This window comes from Cavia porcellus, unplaced genomic scaffold (genome assembly GCF_034190915.1).
Source record: "Cavia porcellus strain 051 isolate PalLab524CR breed Dunkin Hartley unplaced genomic scaffold, mCavPor4.1 scaffold_1, whole genome shotgun sequence".
Taxonomy (NCBI): domain Eukaryota; kingdom Metazoa; phylum Chordata; class Mammalia; order Rodentia; family Caviidae; genus Cavia; species Cavia porcellus.
Window position 1 is genome coordinate 56716579 of NW_026947484.1, and position 22138 is coordinate 56738716.

General features: G+C 45.4%; 1 protein-coding gene across 2 annotated transcripts in view; it reads right to left on the reverse strand.

Moving 5' to 3' along the window:
- Positions 1-19892, reverse strand: part of Secisbp2l (SECIS binding protein 2 like) — a 42922-nt gene extending 23030 nt beyond the window's left edge. Inside the window, exons 1-7 of one of the 2 annotated variants that reach the window (XM_005004566.4) lie at positions 19684-19892; positions 12191-12369; positions 10072-10396; positions 8215-8350; positions 4146-4372; positions 3473-3497; positions 3026-3141 (exon numbers count right to left, since the gene is read on the reverse strand). In XM_005004566.4, the coding sequence (XP_005004623.1) occupies positions 3026-3141; positions 3473-3497; positions 4146-4372; positions 8215-8350; positions 10072-10396; positions 12191-12369; positions 19684-19707 (1032 nt within the window). In that variant the 5' untranslated portion in view covers positions 19708-19892. Of the gene's footprint in view, positions 1-3025; positions 3142-3472; positions 3498-4145; positions 4373-8214; positions 8351-10071; positions 10397-12190; positions 12370-19683 lie in introns of those variants that run through there. The other variant, XM_013154644.3, reaches the window with a different exon arrangement.
- Positions 19893-22138: the final 2246 nt, after the last annotated feature.

The window sequence follows — 22138 nt, forward strand, 5'->3', positions numbered from 1 at the left end:
ACTCAGCAACCGAGTTAAGACCCGGTCTGAAAATAAAAGCAAAGAAAAGGGTCAGTGAGGCCTTGGGGCCGACCCCCAGCACCGGCCGAGGAAGGAGGCAGGACGGCGGCAGCTGCACTGCCCGGTTTGTTTGGAGAGGGTCTTACTACGCTGCGCAGACTGACCTCGAACCACTTGGGCTCAAGCGGGTGGGTCCCCTCGCCGCAGCTGCTTGAGCAGCTGGGACTACAGGTGGCACCACCACATAGGGCTCCGAACATCTGCGCAGGAAACATGCTCCAGCGTTCGGGGGCTGCCCCTCTATACGTGTGCAGACTGAAGGCCAGTGGAACAAGACGGGAACCTCAGGAGCAGATGCCAGTGCACGGGAAAGCCCAGCAGGCGGACTGGCACTCCGCCCACATCAGTGCAGAGGACCCTTCCAGTAAAGGACGGCAGACTGGGGCAGTGACCTAGGCGACACTGTGACAAGTTCACAGACCACACGAGGGCCGAGACAGCGCTCCAGAAATCCAGGGCACACCACACCACGGAGGAGCTGCGTAAATACACACAGCAAGGCAGCCCTCTGGGCAGAAATGCAGAGACAACAGCCAGGGAGGGCTGGGCATGCCTGGGATTCCAGCGCTCAGGAGGCTGAGGCAGGCGGACTGCTGAGATTCAAGGCCAGCCGGAGCTACACAGCCAGCCCTGTCTCCAAAAAGAGAAAAGGAAAGAAGTGATAGAAACCACTCCAAGGTCTACCACTAACACAGAACAGAGAGGACACGCGACCTTTTATGTAAGAAGAGGACAGGGCCGCAGGATTCATCCTGGTTTCAGCAACAGTGACAGAAGACGCAGGAAACTAGTCCAAGGCGGACGGGGCAGGGGACAAAAGGGGACCAGGGAAAACAAGGTGTTCCACTGCATAATCTTTTTCATCTGTTTTTCAAACTATTTACAAAATAAAATCATTTTATAAGATGTTAGGTCTTAGACTCCTTCCATAATTTAAAATTAAAGCTACAGTAAAGTACAGAAATGACTGAAGTACAGTATGAAATGTTAAAATACTAGAAAAATGGTTAAAAATCACTATAATTCAGCAGACTGGTTTAAGTGTAAAAATCTGATAGGAAGAAAAGACAAGAAATAGAATCTAGGATATAAGAATTAGCACATAGCAAAATAGAAAAACAACCAGCAGAAGAAATGGGTTACAAGAAAACAGCTCATTAATTACTTTCAAAATCTACACTGGCATGTTTTACCAGATATCAAGATAAAGCTCAGATGAAAATGTCTTAAACTATGACATACATGGTAAAAAGCAGAAAATACAGCTCTTTGTCTTTTAAAAGTCTAAGATTTTTAGAGTTTAAAAATGACCAAAAACTGCAACCAGAAATCTTTTTACCTAAAAGAAAACATGATTCTGTATCTCAAAAAAACCAACCAAACATATACTGGAAAGTACTGGAGATAACAAAGCATCAGAAGTGGGAGAGAAAACAAACACTTGGTCGGCAGCTGACTCCATTCTTCAAGAGGAGCGACACGAAATAAACCACGCACTGCAGGGACGGGAGGAGGGACACAAAATAAACCACGCGCTGCAGGGACGGGAGGAGGGACACGAAATAAACCACACGCTGCAGGGACGGGAGGAGGGACACGAAATAAACCACACGCTGCAGGGACGGGAGGAGGGACACGAAATAAACCACGCGCTGCAGGGACGGGAGGAGGGACATGAAATAAACCACGCGCTGCAGGGACGGGAGGAGGGACACGAAATAAACCACACGCTGCAGGGACGGGAGGAGGGACACGAAATAAACCACACGCTGCAGGTACTTGCTTAAATCCCTCTCTTTCACCACGGTTCTTTCACCATGTTTGACAAGTTAGGAGACAGAGACCAGACGTTTCCCTCTGAGGATTACTTCTTCTCCGGGGGCCACTGACACTAACAATACCAGGGCAGAGCCAGAATTGCTAAGACCAGCAGGCACCCTCGTGACAGAGGGCTCCAGCATAAGTACACAATCCGGAGTCCTATCCAGTCCATACAGAGGACCGTTTCAGCTCTTCTGCTTTACCCAACAAGACCCAGGGCACAGGGCGGTGCACTGTGCAGATGGTGAGCCCTGGGTACCTGGCTCGGACTCTGCCCATCTGCAGATGGAGTCATGTGACCGCCTCACTTCCTAACTAGATTTAAGGAACCAGGAGCACTTTCTAAAATGAAATGTAAGACGCTGGACAATCAGTAATTCCCGGGTTCACAGCCAACGAAGGCAGTGACCGGTGGCTCGGGGAGGGAGGCATGCAGCCCCCTCTGCAGCTGCCCCAGCTCCACGAGGGTGTCAGGAAGCCATGTCCTACATAGTGAGGCCCAGGGCAGCCACGGTCACAGCATTGCCACTAACATAGATAAGCCTCACCGTAGGGGAAACTGCAGTCCCCAAACTCAAAGACCAATGTTTAAGGCATTCAACACTTTTAAAGCCGGCATGGTGGCACACGCCTATTGTCCCAGCACTCAGGAAGCTGAAGCAGGATGATCATCATGAGTGCAAGGCCAGTCTGGGCTACACAGTGAGTTCAAGGGCAACCTGCACTACAAAGTGATAACCTGCCTCAGGTTAAAGCAGTAAAACAATGCTTTAGAAATTTTATGTGGGAAGAAAAAGATGCCAATAGATGCTGCAGCAATAGGTTCCTCTTTTTAAAACTATGAAATAGTCAACTACTGAAAAGGGTATAACCAGTAGTTAACAGTCAGCTAGTAGAAAAATGGTGTGATAGGTACCCACATACTTCCCTCATAAGTCCAACACTATGCTACTTGGTTTCATTATTTAAGTACATTTTATTGGCCAAGGCATTTTAAAGTTATAGATACTATGATTGTTCACTTTGAAATAAGGCACAGCTCCAAAAATTAAGCACAGTCTTCCATAATTACTACACCATCACTGTAACAGACTGAAATGAAGTCACCCATCTAGCCAGGTTTCTCCACGCTAACTCGACTTGCCTGTGAATTATTCTTTTGTTCAGTTTGCCTTCCTCCTCTAGAAAATGTCTGATTTTTTTCCATCCAAGGTTTTTTCTGAGTTGCCTGGCAAGTTACATTGGACCAATTTACACCACCTGTAAGAAATATTTAAAGAGATCAAAGATATGATTTGCTTATAGAGTGAAATCTAAAATGCCTTGTAACTTCATTTACTGAAATTAAGTCAGGAAAATGTTTTGTGTCAGCTCTAAGCTCTTAGTGACACCAACTCATCTTTCTGGAAACCTCCAGCTGGCATTTTTTCCATTTGTCTGGAAATATTATACTTTCAATTAAGGTGATAACCTGAAAGATTTATAGACTTTTCCCTTTTTTTCCCCCTAGCACCAGCAAGGCTCATACTTAAAACCTATGACATGGACAAAGAAGAGAACAGAGCAAAAACACTCTGCAAAAAATAAGTACCTGAACATATAGATGATTCCCCGTGCTAGAAAGAGAAACAAAACAGACAATTACTTCCTGCTCACAAGTCAACATAATATACTCTGCAATAGGTTCCATAATTCGTCTTGTGTGAGGGACACTTGGGATAATCTGAGGGTCAGCCCCCATATGTTTTCATTGTTGATACGGCTTGCACCTAGAGGTCCTTCCAAAGCCACGTGCGGTCAGAGGCAGCTGGATCTACAGGGTGTGACCCTGGCTCAAGGCCGTGTGATTAATGAATTAGCCCACCAAGTGGGGTGGCGCAGTTCAGGTGTGGGAAATGGGAAGGCCACCCTCGTCCTGGGTGCGAGTGCTGCAGGCCTAGTGTTTGCAGCCCGGCTAGATTACAGGGGACAGAAGAGGGCTGCTGCTCGCACTGCTGCTTGCTGCCTTCTGCCCACCATGAACTGCTTCTCCCCACTGTGCCCCTCTGCCACCCCACCTGCCTTGGAGCCCGCTGCGGACTGAAACCACTACGAACCGTGAACCACAGCGAACCTCCCCTTCCTCCTTAACTTTGGGGGTCGGGCATTTTGTCTCAGCAATGAGAAAAGCAGCTGAGGTCCCTCCGTGACTACCTCGCTGCACCAGGAAGAGTCAGCAGCAGCAGCCGCCACCCAGCGTCCCCAGAGAACCCAGGCACACGTACACCTGCAGTCCCTGGATCCAGGCCTCTCAAGGCCCCGGCCCCGGGCTGGTTGTTGTGCTTGGGGCTGCAGTAACCGCTGTCACTGTCAATGTCGGCCTCACTAGCGCCCTGCTCGCTAGAGGACTCAGCTGCGGGGTGAGGCGCTCTTCTCCTCCTGCCCTTGGTCTTCCACAGCATGGCAGCCGTGCTCTCCGACAGGGACTTGTCCGCAATGTCGGTCGGGAAATCTGCAAGGTAAGGAAGCACCACGACTCTGTGAGCACCGGACTGGTCACTTCTGGAATGGAAGTTATAAGAAAATGAAATGACAAGGCTGGTGTGGAGCGCACACCTGTAAAGCCAGCACTCTGTGAGGCTGAGGCAGGAAGATCACAGGTTTGAGTTCAACCTGGGCAACTTAGACAGAACCTGTCTCAAAAGAAAAGAATGAAACAAGGTTTGGAAATGGAGCTCAGTGCAAAGGCCACGGGTTCAATCCCTAGTACCACATACACACACAGAGGGGGAAAGGAGGGAGGCAGGGAGGGTGAAGGGAGGAGAGAGGGGGGAGGGAGAGAGGAGGGAAGGGAGAGGGGAAAGGAGGTCGAGAGGGGAGGGAAAGAGAGGGAGGGGAAAGAGAGCCCAGCCCCTCACCCAACCTGAGCAACTCAGTAACTTAGTGAGACCCCATTTCAGAATTAAAACACAAAAAGCCTGGGGGTACGGCTCAGTGTGAAGCCTCTAGGTCCAGCCCTCAGCACGGGGGGGGGGGGGGGGGGGGGGGGGTGTTGCTCACTTGGGTTTTCATTTGCATTTCCCCACTTACAAATGAGGCTAAGCAAATAAGCATACTCTGTAATGCTTTTAGTCACTAACAACTTCTTTGTGCAAAAATTTTTGTTAATTTTACTTTTGTATTATTTGATTCCTCCTCATTTTTCTGAGTTGTTTATTATTTTTCTATTTTATAAATTATAATTACAGCTAAGTGTGGAGGCACATGCCTCTAATCCCAGTACTCATCACCATATATCCCCAGCCTGAGCTACATAAGTGAGTTTAAGGCCAGTCTGCAATACACAGTGAAACACTGTCTCAAAAAAAGGGAAAAAAATATACAAATTATTTCTAAGCATATTGCAAGTTTTTCTTCTCCACATCTCTACCCACACCTGACTGTAACAGGGACATGACTTAGCCTTGTGCTCTGTAACATGCCACTTGTTATGATTTCTTCATAATTACACAAGAAGCCTCCTAGTCCGTGGAGTGGTCCCCTGTATTTTTTCTATGATTTTTTTTTTTTTTTTTTTGCATCAGGGATCAAATTCATGACCTTGTGCTTGCCAGGCAGGCACTTATGCTGCTAAGCTAAATCCCCAGCCACATCCCCTGTATTTTTATAACCAGTCACCTGCTAAAGGACAGTAAAAAGGCTTCAGGGTTCTTGTATCATAACAACGTGCTGGGAATTGAACCCAGAGCCTGAACATGCTAAGTAAGTACTCTATGCCTTAGCTACATCCCGCACCTTTTATTTGGAAATGGGAGTCTCACTGACTGGCCTTGACCTTGTGGTCCTCCTGCCTCAGCCTCCTTAGCAGCTGGAATTAGAATAATAAGCACTTTAAGTCACACAGTCTCCTCTCTCTCTGAGAGAAGACTCCACCTGGATACATTCACAACAGGGACAGCTGCCACAGCCCTGCCAGGCTGGCTTAGTCTCTGGTACTCTGTTCCATAGGACCCAAGGGCAGTGTAGCACCGTTTTCTTAGTGATTCTTGTGAGTTCTTTATCTCACACAACTCCTTGTGAGGGTTTTTAACATGGCCAACAAATCTGTCCATGTTACATGGTAGAGTATTTTTACAAGCTGGCTTGTCATTCACTTTTTTTAGACAGGGTCTCCCCATGTAGCCCAGGCTGGCTGTGACTTCAAAGTGGTCCTCGTCAGCCTGCTGAGTGCTGGGGTTGCAGGTATACACCACCTCGCCCAGTGGTTCCTCACTGTTAGTGAGGATTGGCATTCTTGGTTTTAGAAGTAGACTGTCCCTGCAGTCACACAAACATCTGCTTCAGTTTCTTCCATCAGTTTCTTTTCCCAAAGAAATCACAAGCCAATTTGGGATGGATCTCAGGGGGTGTAAGCTAGGGACCAACACACTATGCCTGGCATTCTCCACATGCATTTCCTGCACACACACAGCGGAGTCTCCAGGCTATCCATTTAGCCTACCCACACTGATAACAGAACCCCATGGGCACTAGCCTGGCTTTAAATGGTATTCCCTAAAGGAGAAGCTCTTTCCCAGGGACTTCTCAGTTCTCAGACTACTGCTTTGTCTCACAGTTCCCCTGTCAAGCTCCCCAGAAGTTCCTGCTGGGATTTCCACCAACCCCACAGGGCTCTCTGCACACTGACTGGGGAAGCTGGCCTTTGCCAAACCAAGACACCCTGCAGGGACATGGTATCCAGGTTTGCTTGAGGTCCTACCCTGAAGCCTTGGGTTTTCTGCATCTGTGCCTCCCATGTTCGGAGGATTTATTCGTGGTAACTCTATTTAGTCTATTTAGTCGCTTTGCAAATGATACAATGTCTTCAATCTTGTTTGGTTGGCATACTGAAATGCAGTGAACTTTTCCATGTGACCTTACAGCTAGCCATTTATTGAACTCTTAATACAAGCTTATGTTCAGAAGAAAAAATTTGTTATGAACAGATCTAGAGTATTCTTATGAAACCACAATATTTAATTCCCTTACTGATTTTAATAACTTCTCAGAAACTAAAAACAAACTAAAGAACAAAAGTGCTGACTGAAGAAAAAAGTGCTGACAGCAGCACAGCCTCCCACTCAGATTCCGCCTAGATGCTTCCCCTCCGCTCCACTTCCGAAGGCGCGGACCGCTGCAGGGTCCTTAATGAGCCACTAAAGTGGTAAAGGTCACCTTTAAAGTAAAACCTTCCCGGGCTCAAAAGGACACAGAAGTGGGTCACAGGACCGAGAATAACCAACAGAGAGACCTTAGGGCTGCCTTACTGCTTGACTTCCTTCTCCCACTTTGCATACCAGGGACTGCACCACTGCCAGTCCCATCCCTGGCCCAGCACCTAGTGATTCCTCCCGTGGCTACTCCAAGCTTTTACCAGAGTTACACTTGCTGCTTTGTACCATGCAGACCATACGGCAACTGCTCTATCAACCAGACAGTTGTCAACCACTTCCCTGGGGGATCTATGTGAGTTCTGTAAGAGGATATACAAACAGACAGCCTGCAGAAAGGCACAGCCGGCAGAAAGGCAAGCCCAAGGGAAGGAAGCTGAGCTGGGAGCCTGCCTTACTCATTTCCACCCAGAAGTGACTTGAGTGAGGCTGAAGAAACAAAAAGCAATCATACTGTGAAGGGCCCTAATCCCTGACCTTGGACCACTGACAAGGATCTTTCAGTAGTGTCAGCAGTACCAGGGGAGTGCAGACTGCTAAAACGGCTATCTACCCGACCAACGAGAAACTGAAATAAGAGACACAGGTTGGAACTGCACAACAGAAACTCCGAAATCTAGGATAGTATTATCCAGTGTTTGAGTAGGGCTTGTTTAATTGGACTTATATGTATTCTTAAAATGTGTAAATAATTACGTGACTTACTGTAAAACACTACTTTTTTGATGGGATACAATTATCATTTACGGATTTGGTTTAGATCTATAGGAAACTTCCTAAATTCTTTCTATGAAGATGTTACAGAGTGTTAGAATGTTTCAGAGGGCTTTGATCTAGTTATAAGGACATGTACAACTTTTATTTATACCAAAGTGAGCCCCTCGAGTCTGCACAGCATCTGTGCAACTCTCTCTCTGATTTCTGAACTGTACCCCTACTACACAGGGACAGAAAACCCCAGAATCCCACTCAAAAGGGCATGAACTGGCAAGTAAGTTGGAAGAACACTAGGGACAGGACAGCTTCCTGCTTCCTACAGAATTTGCCCTGCAGCAGGGCAAACGAGGGGTGGCATCTGGAGCCCTCTGAGGAGCACGGCCACAGGGACTGCAAGCACAGAGACGCCGGGGAACCCCTGCCTTACCAGTCTGCTGTGATGCGTCCACCAGGAGCACGATTTTGGACCGGTTATCGGGACCTGCTGCATTAGTTTCCTTCTGAGTAGCGACATTTTTCACCAGTGGCCTTTTGCTTTTTATGTGCTGTTGTAAAAGCTGTTGCTGATATATGTTTGGAAAAAAAAAAGGGAACATGTTCAATGAAGGAAACATTATAAAACACATCTATAACCTACGCATCCAAATGTATGCAGTGAATTAATGGCTTGAGACCCACAGGGACACAGGGCTACTGAATGAGAGTTCTGTGCAATTATCTGCAGGCAAGCGTGACAGGCTAAATAACCTATCACACATACATCTATACTCTTTTTTTCAAGTAGCCATCAACACTGCTACTATAACTTAAATGAATTTTTTTATGTACATTTTAAAATTTTCTCAGTTGATAATAAATAACAAGGGCATAATTTTCACTCAAAAGAATAATAAAAAGCATTGCAAAGTACCCCAAGATTAAATTTTAGTTTCATGACAGTAACAACGTGCAAAAATCCTTTTTGTTTTCCAGTTCAAAAAGGAAAAAGTTGATCCCAAGCTGGACAGGCAAGGCATAGCTAAGATCTAGCAGTCTGGGCCCCTGAGGCAGGACTGCAAGTTCAAAGCCAGCCTGGGCAGTTCAGTAATCCAAGGAGACTTGAAATCAAGGGGCAGGAGAGCTGCGGAATGCTCGGTACATGTCCTGGGCTCAATTCCCAGTAGTACCACTCCCCCCACCCCGAAGAAACATCCAAACTCTTCCTCACTCTTTAAAATATGAGCATTCACTTTACAGCAATTTACATAACAGAATTCTAAATTTAACTGCTTTGATTTTCTAAACTGAACTGTTGGCAATACATTCAGAAAAATCATGTTCTTTGAACAACTGGAAATTATATACCATAATCTCATTTTCAGTAGTTGTTTCTTCTCATTCTCAAAGGTCATAAAAGGATTTCCCTTGACCCAAAGTGTTTCCGTGAACAAAAATACAAACTTTTTAAAGTAATCTTTGCTTGCAAGTAATCAACTTGTAAAAGTTATTCCAGGCGGCAGCAGAGACTTTCCGGGGAGCATGCTGGGCCAGCGGTCCAAGGACAGGGCTTCCCCCACTCCAAATGCTGGCCAGAAAGGCTGTCTCAAAGGTGTAAATAAGGGCCCAAATGTGTAACAGGTACTGTGAAATGGGAAGGAAAGGTTAAAGTGGGAAGGGGAACAAGGGAAGGAAGAGGAAGAGAGAAAAGGAAAATGAGAAAAAAGGGACAATGGAAACAGAGCGCCTGTGAGTGGGGATAGGAGGCAGTGCTCAGGCTGGGCAGGGAGCGGGGGAAAATTAAACAAGTTCTGTCCAGTACAGGTTCAAGTTCTCTGGGATGAATTCCCAGGGTCATTACATGTACCAATAAAATGTGATGGGAGGAAAAACAAGTATGAAATGGGGTTCCCCCCTCACCAACTGCGGGAGGCCGGCCTCGTCGAACAGCAGCCACACAAGGGCAAGGGCCGGGCTTTCCCCCTTCCTTTCTTCCCTTTGTTTTTAACTTAGCCAAAGGGCTGGCCCCAGATAAAGTGCTTCCCACCTATGCTGAGAGCCCTGTGAGACCCTTTCAGACCCCGCACCTCTGACATAATAAAGTAGGGTCTCCGAGGATACTCGATGAAGCTGCAGGGGCCAGACGGCTCCCTGGTCCTTCCCCACTGACTCAGAAGAACACACACCCTGATGTGTGTGAGCCCGGGGCTCGCTTATGAAAGCGCTGTCACCACACAGTTGTCATCGCTACATTAAACTCAAGACTACCATCAGCAACAGAAAGCCCAGGTTGAAAGCTGTCACTTACTTTTGGAGTGGCGGGCCCCCGGCTGCTGTCCCGGCTCCGGTGGCCGGGCAGCGGGAAGACCTGGCCCAGCGGGCTGGGGCGCTCGGCGCGCTCTGCGGCCACAGCACTGACCGCGTTGGCGGCCTGGAAAGCGCTGGAGTATGGCGCAGGGAAAGGGTGGTAGAAGCCCATCACCTGGGCGCAGGGCGCTGGCATCAGCTGGTAATACGTGTACTCCGCAGACACAGGCGGCTGAGCAGACAGAATGGGGTAGGCAAGGTATGGTCCAGCAGGGCTGGGACTGGGTGGCTGCCATCGTATGTCATTATTATATAAAGGAAACTGTCTGCAAAACCAAATCCAAAAAGAACAGATCTATTCACACAGCTAAACATGAGGCTAACGTGAAATTGCTTATCTTTTTAATAAAAGGAAAAAAGCACAGAACAGTGGATCACAACAATAAGGAAAATAAAATTACTCCTACTATCTAAGTTTCCCGGCTGTAATTAGAGATCACCATGGACCTGTAATAACCATTTAATGGCAGTAGAAAGGAATCTGACAGCTCTCATCAGTCAGTCTGCCCCCAACCACTGCAGGACACTTCTACCTAATGGGTAAGCAGCTGGCTGAGGGGCTGCAATGACAGCCCTGAGCCAGCTCTGATGCCATCGCCAGGGAAAGGAGCACTGCGCAGGGTGCCTCCTCCAGCTCTCCTGTGGCAGCCCCGCTCCAGCCACCCACTCTGCTCCCACTCTCCCCAAAATAAACGGCCAAAGCCGACTTTTTGCCTGGCTTCTCTCCTGGGCAGCAGAACAGGCCCCAAGTCTAAGCAAGGCAAGCCTCTCTGCAAGTGCCTTGCAGAAGGTGGCTGCAAGTGTGGGGTGAGGCCATGACAAAACCAAGTAGAAAAATGTTCACTCGCATGAATTCTGACAGTGTTAAAAACAACCTGCTGGCTGGCTTGCTCAAAGATGATAAGGTGCAGCAAGGAAACATTTGTCAGACTGCATACTTGGTCATTTTGTCCAACAGAAAAACAGTAGTATTAAATTTAGTTTGCACCTCACCTGGTACATTACTCAACAGGTGGAAGAGTTTAAATACAATGCTAACTTCCCCTGGAAGGATCCCTTAGTTTCTACTTGTCTACCCTTCGAGGTGACTACGAATCTCAACAGATGTAGCTCAGTGCAAAGGCACTGGGCTCAATTTCTAATGCCACTTTTAAAAAACTTCAGACCATGAACTGGTACACTGAATATCTGAAAAGGTAGTTTAGAGCCTCATAAATCCTGCATGCAGAACTTCTCCCAGAATGTGCAACACACATCTCCATGCCCCAGTTACAGCTGTGTGGAAACATGATTGCTCCAACCCTCGGGGATAGCTGGGCAGAGTTCAGGGACAGCGGGTGCCTCACCCAAATCCCACATGCAGCACAAGGACTGTTTTCTGCGTGTGGCACCACTTGAAAAAGATCTACACCACCTGTGCACAGCAATAAGCTGCAGTCCTACACACCAGTGATGTACCCGCCGCCCAGTCCGAGAGGGTCAGCAGGGCTACCATGACTCTTCAAGTCATACCCAGACCCCAAGTCACCCAGGGTATAGGTGGCAGGCTTTCTGCTAGACCACACTGTGACTCCAGCACGGACAGACACCAGAGTCTAGAAACGAGTGCAGGGGAACCTGGAACCCTCGGAAGTTAGAGAGCATCCCTGGATACTTTCTCAGGCCAGAGGCTGTCACAGCAAGAACGAGATTAGACAGCAAACCTCTGACAAGGCTTTCTGAATATTTTATTTCTCCCTTTGGGTCTACCTGTTTTAAGTAAATTTCAATGACTTTTAATAAAAGGGACGTACTCCCAAAAATCTATTTCCTTTAGAAAGAATGACGAACTAAGCCATGTTTAAAATGTTCAACATTAGTGCAGTATGGGGCCCACACCTGTCATCCCAGACCAGCCTGGCTTATGCAGTGAGTTCGAGGCCAGCCTGAGCAAGGTTGATATTACTGCTTCACTCACCTCTCTTAAAAGAGAGAAAAGACAAAGCCTGCAAGCATGCCTGGCCAAGCCTCATGCTCCCCGCCGCCACAGAACATGATAAAGACAGCAGTGAGGAAATTACCTATTAGACTGGTTTTCCTGGACGAATGGGTAGCAGGTGATCAGGTAGCTGGGAATGGGAGTCGGCTCCACACCAGCCACGCCGCCCCCGTCACCCGGCAGAGCCATGGGGATCAGGAACGGGTCCGGAGTCTTCTTCTGGGGGACGAACGGCTCTACTTCCGCCGAGAGCTTGACATTCTTCAGAGAAGGGCAGAAGGACCAAGAGCAGATCAGTGACACCTCAATACAACTGACCGCTCAACAGCAGGTCGGTCACATAGTCTCCCCTAAGCACCCACAGAACCCTCAGGTGAGCAGTGACCCCGACGCACAGACGCACAACAGCTGGATGCAGCTATGTGGACAGAGCCAGCAGTAAAACAGGGGACAGCTTATCAAAAATGATTCAATAATCTCGCTTACATAACCAAAGCTGCTAAAGCAATCAAAGAGCACAAGGAAGTCATATCTCAGCATCTAAAAATAAAGCTGGCAGTTAAGGAGTCTAGCTCTCCAGGCAAAACAATATGTTTTTAACTAATTTTATTAGAGGAAAAGATCATTAACCACTTTTAAAGGATAATTGAATTTGTTTGAATACTCTAAAAAACAGCCTATTTCTGTCCATTTCAGGAAATTACGATTTGCATTGTTAGGTTAACAGAAAGGAGAATGTATAAGATGAACCAAAAAACACGTAACATATGGGAAAGAACTCTGGTTCACAGTTAACCTGGAGGAAAAGCAAGAACAACGTCAGTGTCCCGCAGACACATGAGCGAGCTGAAGCCCTTCACCGTGTGCTCCACCTCAGTCTCCTCTGAGCCTTTCCTCGGAACAAACCTGGACAGGGACCCCGCTGAAGAGGAACCTACAACTAGGAAGAGGCAACCAGACAGCTTTTAGGGTGCTGGGTGCAGATCCCCGGCTAGACGGGGTGAGATTTACACAGTGTTCTCTTTATAATGATTATTCATAGTTTATGTTCTGTTTAACAAGGTCAGACTTTCACATTATAAAAAAACTATACATATATTCTGCAAACTACATAAATATTATAATCTAAAAAGATATTAAACAGGTTTTATAAAACAAGTAGGAACCACCCAACCCAACGTTCTAATCATGGGAGACGACGATCCTAGAAGCAATGGTCTCAGCTGGAACCTTTCGCCAACAATCACACCCGTAACAGCTGGTGGACGCTGCCAGTTGCAGTGCTTGTAGTTTCCAAAGTCACTGCAGTGTGACTCTGCAGCCTTCGGTACCCACTACCTTCTGCATAGTTCTTACTTCTCACAAAAGTAGTCCGGAACAAACCTAAAGACAACACTGGATACATCTGACATACAGTTTTTTCAGGAAAAAAGTTATCTCAAAACACTCCACTGACCCAACGCGGTGGCACATGTCTGTAATCCCAGCACTAGGGAGGCTGAGGCAGAAAGACCACCGCAGGTTTGAGGCCAGCCTGGGCTAAAGTAAATTTAAGGCCTGAACTGCGCAGTGAAACCCTGTCTGAAAACACACACACACACACATACACATACACACACACACACACACACACACACACACTAGTCTACTGTAAATATCTGAAAATTACTCAAGGGAGGTGGGAGAGAAGACAGAAGTCTCAACTATGTAACAGTACTAATTCAACATCTTTTCCTGTAACCTGACTTAACTTCAAAATCAAATTTGTACCATTAAATCAAGTCCGAAGTCACTGGAGTAATAACACAAATGTTTGTAAACTGAAGTTAGTTTCTTGATTTGAACATAAGGCAGATAACAACTTCAAAGGCTAACAATATAAGCTAGCAATTCTCAGTGATACTCATCAGAACTCAAACTCATTCAGCTAGAGAAATATAGAGAGTGTAACTCATCAAATTAATAAGAGCTTCATCTATGAGGGAAAAAAGCTGGCTTTCAACAATAATCACAGACCATGGAAACTTGCTTTACAAAGTTCACACAGGTGCATGAGAAGAGGGAAAACAAATGACACTTTAACTGCAATAAAAATGGAATTTTTAGAACTTATTTTAAAAATAAAAAAGTTCTTTTGAAATGAGAATTTTTAATAGTTTTATAAATCTAGACTAATATATATTAGGTTTTCTTTTTTTAAAAAAAAGATAGGAATGTGAGTACATAGTCTACAATGAAAAATAGAGTCACACTAATAAAAGTAATTTTTTACAAAATAAGATAAACATGTAACAAAAATAACATATTACTGGAATCCTCAGCCTTGGAACCAAGTAATCAATGATTCAGTCACAGCATATTAAAATTCTTGTTCAGGTCAAAGATTACAGCAAACTTTGATACCTAGTTTCATTTGCACTTTACTAAAACATTTTATGGATTGAGGCAATCCACTGTTCAAAATGTATCATACATAATTCACAATCAGTGCCAATATATGGGCACAGTACAGTACATATCTTTAAAATATTAAAGCGTGAATTGGTTTCTATCTTTAGTGCACTGCAGATATGAGAGTTCAACAATAAAACTCACAAACTCTGAGATGAGCCTTTGTTTTTTAGAGAGAGAAGGAGAGAGAGAAAGGGAGAGAGAGGCTACTAGAGCTGACAGCTGCACAAAAGGAAGATGTCACTAGCAGGAACAGAGTAACCACCATGGCTTCCAAAGTCACTTATTGTGACTCTGCGGTCTTCAGTATCTATTGTTTATCAAAATGCACCACCTTCTACACTCAGGCCAAAGAGCAATGGCAAAATCACAAATGAGTCTTAAATTCCACATTTAAAAAAAAAACCTACCTGGCAAACACGAGGTCTTAAGTTCCATCCCCGGTTCCAAAAAAAAAAAAAAAAAAAACCCAAAACCTACATAGATAATAGACAAGTAACAGAAGCTAGCAATACTTTGAGTATAAAAAATAAAAAGCCAATGAAAACCGTCTTGCAGTAACAAATAGACCAGTCAAATTACACAAGAGTATCCCTTTGTTGGAATTTCTAGGTTGAGCCTCAACTTCTGCCATGGCTTATTTTGGAAGAGGATCAGAAATTTTACTGCCGAGAGTTGTTTTTTAAAGAAAATATAAATATGAAACAAGTGTAAGCTACACTGCACACAGTTCTGATCATTTTTGTACTACTATCTGCTTCAAGAAACTCAACTATCTACATAAAAATATCCTTCAGAAATTTCTAATTCTTCCAAGTTTATGAAAACGCAAATTCCAGAAATCTGTCTTTGCAAAAATTCCTGTCATTTCCACCCATTTTAAATTGTGTATACATTTAAGCAATTATCAACAAGAAATCTTTAATGTGAATAACACAGGAAACTGAAGACTCAGCACACAAAATTATTAAACCTTTGGTCGGAAGCATTTATAAGCAGCTGAGTGCAAGGGGGCAGGCCAGTAAAGCCTACACTTGCTCACGAGGCTGAGGCAGGAGGGGCCCTGCATCTGATCCGTCTAGAAATAAACACTGCAAAGGGCTGTTACCTACAGGAGTGGGTTAAGAGGGGTTTCCTAGACACAGGCAGGAAAATGCTGACGGCCAGCGAAACTGCACAAACACGCACGCAGCTCAGGCCCAGGAGGAGCACAGTGGCACAGATGAGGGACGCAGGCGTCACCAAGAAGTCCTACACGCAGCTCCCGGAACAGCACCCCCAGCAGAAGGCCTGTCATCCCCAGACGAGGCAGCACAGGAACGACGCCCACTGCAAACCCAAGCTGGGGAGAGCAGAGTGCAGGATGCACTCACACCCCCTACACCTAGGCAAACACCAAAGAGTGGCTCCAGGGTCTTGGACATCTTCCGAAAGAAACGCCCTGCCTTCTCTCGGCCGTGGCTAGCGCTGGACACGCACCCCTGTGCACCAACAAACGCAGAGCCGAGGTCTCAGCTGCTCCTGCCCCTGCTCCGCGGTGCCCTTGCCGCCCTACTCCCCCAAGCTCTGGGCCGGCTCTGGCTGTCCGATGTCTGAGTCGTTTTCATGCTGGTTTTCTTTTCCCGCTTCGATGACGCTGCCCCTGAGCTTCCTGCCCCAAGAGGGTCATTTATTTTCCCTCCAAACTGTAGAGGAACTAAAGCATCTGTGACTACACATTTGCCTCTAAGAACAGTGTCGGCCCTATCTCAGGGTTTCTTTTTTTGCTTATTGTTACTTTTTCAATGACCTATCCGTGTATTTTAAATTTTTCTCTTTGACCTGAAGGCTTGAAAATGTGTTTTAAAATGATATTTTCTCTAAAATGTATTTACTTTCTGATTATAAAAATAGTCTTTAAACACCTTTCAGAAAGTACTATTTTAAAAATCTGGTAAGCTAAGTAATGTATACACACCTATTTGTAAGGGCCAACTACAGGCCACATATGCATAAGAAGTATTTTATAGTAACTTATCTAAAACAGCGGTCCCTCGCCTCCAGCAGGGCTGGCTTCAGGCTCACCCTGCTCACTAAAGCCCCAGACTGCCGGCTACCTCTGTAAACCAGCCTCGAATTTGCATACAACCTTCACACATCCTCCTGTAACCTTTAAATCCTCCTTAGCCACTTCTAATACCTGGCACAATGCAATCACTATGTACACAGTTGCTACACAGACTGAGGAAAAAAACCTGTCTGCGCTCCATAACGACCCAATCTCCCCACCAAAAAAAAATCTTCAATTCACAGTTACTGGAAGACAAGGAGGACTGACAATCCTGAGATATGCAGGATTGACATACACTTAGTTTGGAGCACTCAAATAAGTCTATAAATGATTTAAAGGCCAAGCAACTTTGTATTCTTATTGCTGAACAACACTGCATTAAATCACATGTAATGTTTACATGCTTTTTTCCCTAAGAATTAAAGATGTTAATAACCAGTAATCCTGTAAATTCCTTTAAAAGAATTACCTAATTTTAATATATGAAAAATTAAGGCAACATTTACATTTGTAATAAGAAATTGTTAATTTCAAGTATTCTATCACTTAGAAGCCCACTGTTTATTTTAAAAATGTCAAAACAGTGTCCTGTATTTCCTAAAATAGAGGCGCTGAGCCTTTATAAACAAAGTGAACTCTGCGATTTATTCTTCACTTCCCTTCACTCAGGCTATTCTTTTTTTTTTTTTTTTTTTTTTTTTTTTTGTCTTTTTCCTTTTTATTGGTACCGGGAATCGAACTCACGACTGCCTGCTTGAAAAGCAGGCACTTATGCCACTGAGCTAAATCCCCAGCCCCTGCAGGCTATTCTTTTTAAGAAAAAAAAAATGCATCACATCACGTAATGTCTGATCTTAGAACACAAAACTCTGACAGTGGAAATCTCCCTGTTCTGATTTACGTTGTCTTTTAAGATTCTCTTTTGGCTGTAACAGTCTTTCAAACTGTCACCTCTGCAAGTAAGCCAATCCACCTGGCACTGTACTCTCAATGACTCACTTTTTATAATCTTGATCAACATATACAAAGTTGATCTTTTTTTACAGATGTTATATAAAAACCTAATCTGCAATTACAGCACTACGAAAGCCTTGAACACAAACTGTTGAGATTTTCATAAAAATTACACTTGTGCAGTCCTCTTAAGATTTCACTTGGGTAAGAAGAAGGGAAGTCTGCATTAATTCTATTTATTTTTAAACAAACACCTATGAATTGCTAACAATTATAACATTAGAATGAAGTTTTAACGCTGTAGGCATTTCCAGAATTTCTGACTATATGGTAAAATTGGTTTGACAGGAAAAAACAGCATTTTGTGAAAAAACTAAAGATTCTCAACATATACTTTTTAGTGACTTACCTATCTAAATTCATTTCAGTAATAGGAAAATACAAGTATATTCCAAGTAACCTAAAAAAAGAAGAACCATAAAGTTCTACGGTATGGTGGAATGAATACAGAATTTCACAAAGCTGAGAAAGCTCAGACTCTCCCTTATCTAGAATTAAGTTAATGGTTCTCAACGTTTTTTCAGTAAAGGAGGCCTCTCTCTGAGAATGTGCTGAAAATAATGGAATCTTGCCCCAGAAAAACACATATACAAACCGAAGCCCACTTCTACATCACCCCTAACCCCCTGAACTAACTCCTAACTTTGACTGCCTGATTTATTAGACAATAATCACATCACTTTTCTGGGCCTGTCTTTTGAGTATGTGGGAAAGTGGGGGGTTTCAAATTATTGTCCCATTTAGGATCAAGCTGAGGAAGAGGCGAGAGGTACTGACGGAAAAACTCTCAACAGAAAACTTTTTATGACTTTCTAGTCCTTGAATCTCTACAAGATTTTAAAAGGCTGTAAACTCTGGAGGCTTATGGGATGAAAGAAGGAAGAGTCTCTGCACAAACAGTCTGCTCATGGCACTTGCTGTTAAGATAATCACATGCAAACAGTGTGCTAACAGTCACCACCTAAATAGTTAATTACATTTCCTCCAGGATGAAAGGGACCCTAAGTATATACATGGCAACACTACTGGCTACAGTTCTGGCATCTTGCTGAAGGACCACAGCGTTCAACCCTTTCATTAATGACAGCACATACAAGGAAATGGTACAAGGAAATTTCCTGTGCATAGGTCAAACTTTGACAGATCAGGTATTTCTGATACCGTCAAAACATGTTTTTAAAAAATTAAACTGGACATGGCTTGCACATAAAATACTCTGGGTCACAGGAAAGTCTCTATTTGACAAGAACCCCCTGAATTTTACTTAGGTAATTCATGAGCTGTTTTAAACATAAAAACTCATTTATGTTTCACATAAAGCTTGTTTTAAAAATCAAAACTGATAAAACCTAGGAATCAGTGCTTTGCCTATTAAAAGTCTGGCTTCAAAATCAATTTAGTACAGACACAGATAGAAATGTGGGAAATCCTATCCGCTTTATTCAGGTACTAATTATCCATTTGTAAAATTAGTAGACAATTCAGTAGCCTCTTCTTCTAGGTATATTTCTAATTCATCCCTGGGCAGGATCTTGGAAGAGGAGAATGGAGAATGAACAGACTTGGACTTCATCAAATTAAATTTTTCGGAGTGATCTGAAGAGCGGGGGAAACTATTTTCGGTTATTTTTTACACTATCACTATCCGTGCCTCCCTGTACTTACTGGCACGGATAATCAGGCATCTGATGCAATTCAAAACAACACATAATGGGACTATTTTGAAAATATGAAAATGGGCTCGGAAATGCACTCCAAGCTCCTGGGGGCACCCTGAAGATACACACTCGATTAAAAAATGAATTATCACTTCTGAAAAGCAGCGAGGAGGACTGGGGCAACTGCGGCGATCATCTCTCATCTCGCGGAAGCAACCCCTCCCTGAGCCTCCGCAGACGTCGGTCCCGGGGCCGGGCCGGGCCACCCCCAGCCCCGCGCGCTTCTTCCCGGGCGGCGAGGCCGCTCGGGTCCGGGAAGAGGGCCGGGGTCGCGCCCTCCTCTCGCCCGGTCCTAGGCTCGCAGCCCCGGGCCGCGTCTCGGCCGAGCAGAGGCCCGCGTACCTGGTCTGCGGGAGCCCGGTCCATGGTGCCGGCGGCCGCGGCGGACCTGCTCTAGTCGGTGCGGAGGGTGCCCCGGGCCGCTTTCTCCATGGCCCTCCGCTGCTCCGGCGGGCTCCGCACTCCGCCGCTACCCGGGGCCGCGACGCCGAGCCGGCTACGCCACTGGCAGAGGAGGCGGGGAAGGCGGTGGCGGCGGCCCCGGGGAGGGATCATCTGGGACGGAAGCCGAGCGGGGCCGAAAGGCGCGGCGCGCAGGCGGAAATGGCGGCGCTGGGAAGCGGAGGCGGGGGGCGAAGCGGTGGGGAGACGGTAAACGGACGGGGAGCGGGCAGGCGCACTGGGCAACAGGCTGCATCGGGGAGGCCGGGAGCGGGTGCCCCAGCTTCGCGTCCACCCGCGGGTCCCGGGGCTCCCGCCCCCAGAGACCTCCTCGGCCTCAGCCTCCAAAACCACCTTTCAAGGATGCTAGAGGAGCTGTTAGCTGCCCACTTCCACAAGGTCCACGGGTCCTTCCAGTGCTGCCAGACACTGGGAGCGTGACTACGAAGGAAGAGAATTAATAGAATCCTGTCCTAAAATAACGCATAGACAGAGGAGCCATCGGAGTGAATCGCTTAGATAACTCAGGGACCATCCTGGCTCACTGGCAGGCTCCCTCCCTCCAACGTTTTTGTTTTTGTTTTGAGAGTGGGTCTCACTATGCAGTTCAGACTGGCCTTGACCTTACTTTGTAGCCCAGACTGGTCTCGAATCTGCAGTGGTCCTCCTGCCTCAGCCTCCAAACTGCTGGGATTACAGGAACACGTCACCATGCCTGGGCTCCTCCTAGGTTTTGCTCATCAGGGAGCCCTATTATCCCCAGAATCTGTGTAACACTACCCATCAGCTAAGTATGTGTTCTATGATGCTTTCTTCCCTGCGTTTCCTGATTCTTCCCATTTTTAATGGGGAGGAGTGGATCGGAAATCGAACTCAGGACTCACACTTAGCCAGGCAGTTGCTGTGCCACTGAGCTAGTTGCCAGGCCCCTTGAGTCTTCTTTTAATCTCCAAATCATTAGTTCTTGGATGGCTCAGCCTGCCTGGAAAATGGACACTTCTCTCTAGGCATCTCCAGATCTTTCTTTCTCTTTCTGCCTCTCTGTGCATCCACCCTTGCCCCAGAAGAAGGAAATACACCCTAAATTAAACTTCACTGAAGAAAAGGGTAGAGTGGCACTGGTGAGAAGATCCATGACTGGGAACAGGAAAGACAGTGTTCAGAAATCTGCTTTGTCATGTTTCACGCCATGCCACTACTAAAGACTGGGAGCTGTCTTTACACTTCATTGTTAGCCTGGGTTTGTCAGACTAAGACTTCAAGATGATCCTGGCTGTACAGTTCTAACTGTACTTGATATTGTATCTACAAAACTTAGGTCAAAGCTGCACAACAGTTGGTAAAGAGAAACATTTATACCTGTACATAGAGATCTTGTTTAATAAGTCTGTTTTTCTGTTTCCTCAATTTTAGAAAGAGAAGAATTACCTATTTTTCTATATTTCTCTCTGCAATTCCTAGCTATCTTGTTGCACATGTGTATATGTATGAATATTACAGACATGCAATTAATGCGATGTTAGGTCCTTAGAACCTACTTACTAGATGCCTAGTCAGAGTTTGGTGAATGCTGACTGCATTTAAAGTTGTCCAGAAAAACCTAAGCTGTGTATAAAGTTTAACTATGTAACTAACAGATATCTTCCTTCCCAATTGAAAGATGAAAAATGAAACTGAATTCCATGGTGTTTAGCCGTCAAAGAAGCTCCATCTGAGTAAAAACATAATAAAGCTGTCATAAAAGTCATACAGTACTTTGGGTTTTTCTTTCTGAGGAAATTTAAATATAGAATCTCCAAGCTTTCCACACTATGGGATTTTTAAACTGAAATTGTTCTCACTGAGACTTTGCTACCTGTAAGACTCTTGTTTAAGTAACAGGACATAAAAAATTCTAAGAACTACAAGAAAAATTCTTTAGGTGTGGTGCTCGCCTGTAATGCCAGCACTCGGGAGGCTGAGGCAGAAAGATTGCTTATGAGTTCAAGGCCAGCCTGGGCTACATAGTGAAACCCTGTCTCCAAAACATAACAAGCAAACAATTATAGGAATAAAACTGTCACAGTGTCCTTGTTTGATGTTATCTTAAAGAGAATGGTATCTAGTAGAAAAAAAATTATGAAAGAGAAGGAGACGTTAAAATACATTTTACAGATGGTGCAAATGAATTTAAACTAATGATTTCATTCAATAACAAGTATTTAACACATTAATACCACAGCTGTGATGCTAAGAGCTGGAAGCTCTGTGGTTAAATGAGATTCTGTGAGAGCAAAGGTCATGTTTGTCTTGTGGGCAAGACACATACAGCTGCCAGTTACAGGCGAATGGGTATAAAAAGGAAGTTCAGCTGGGT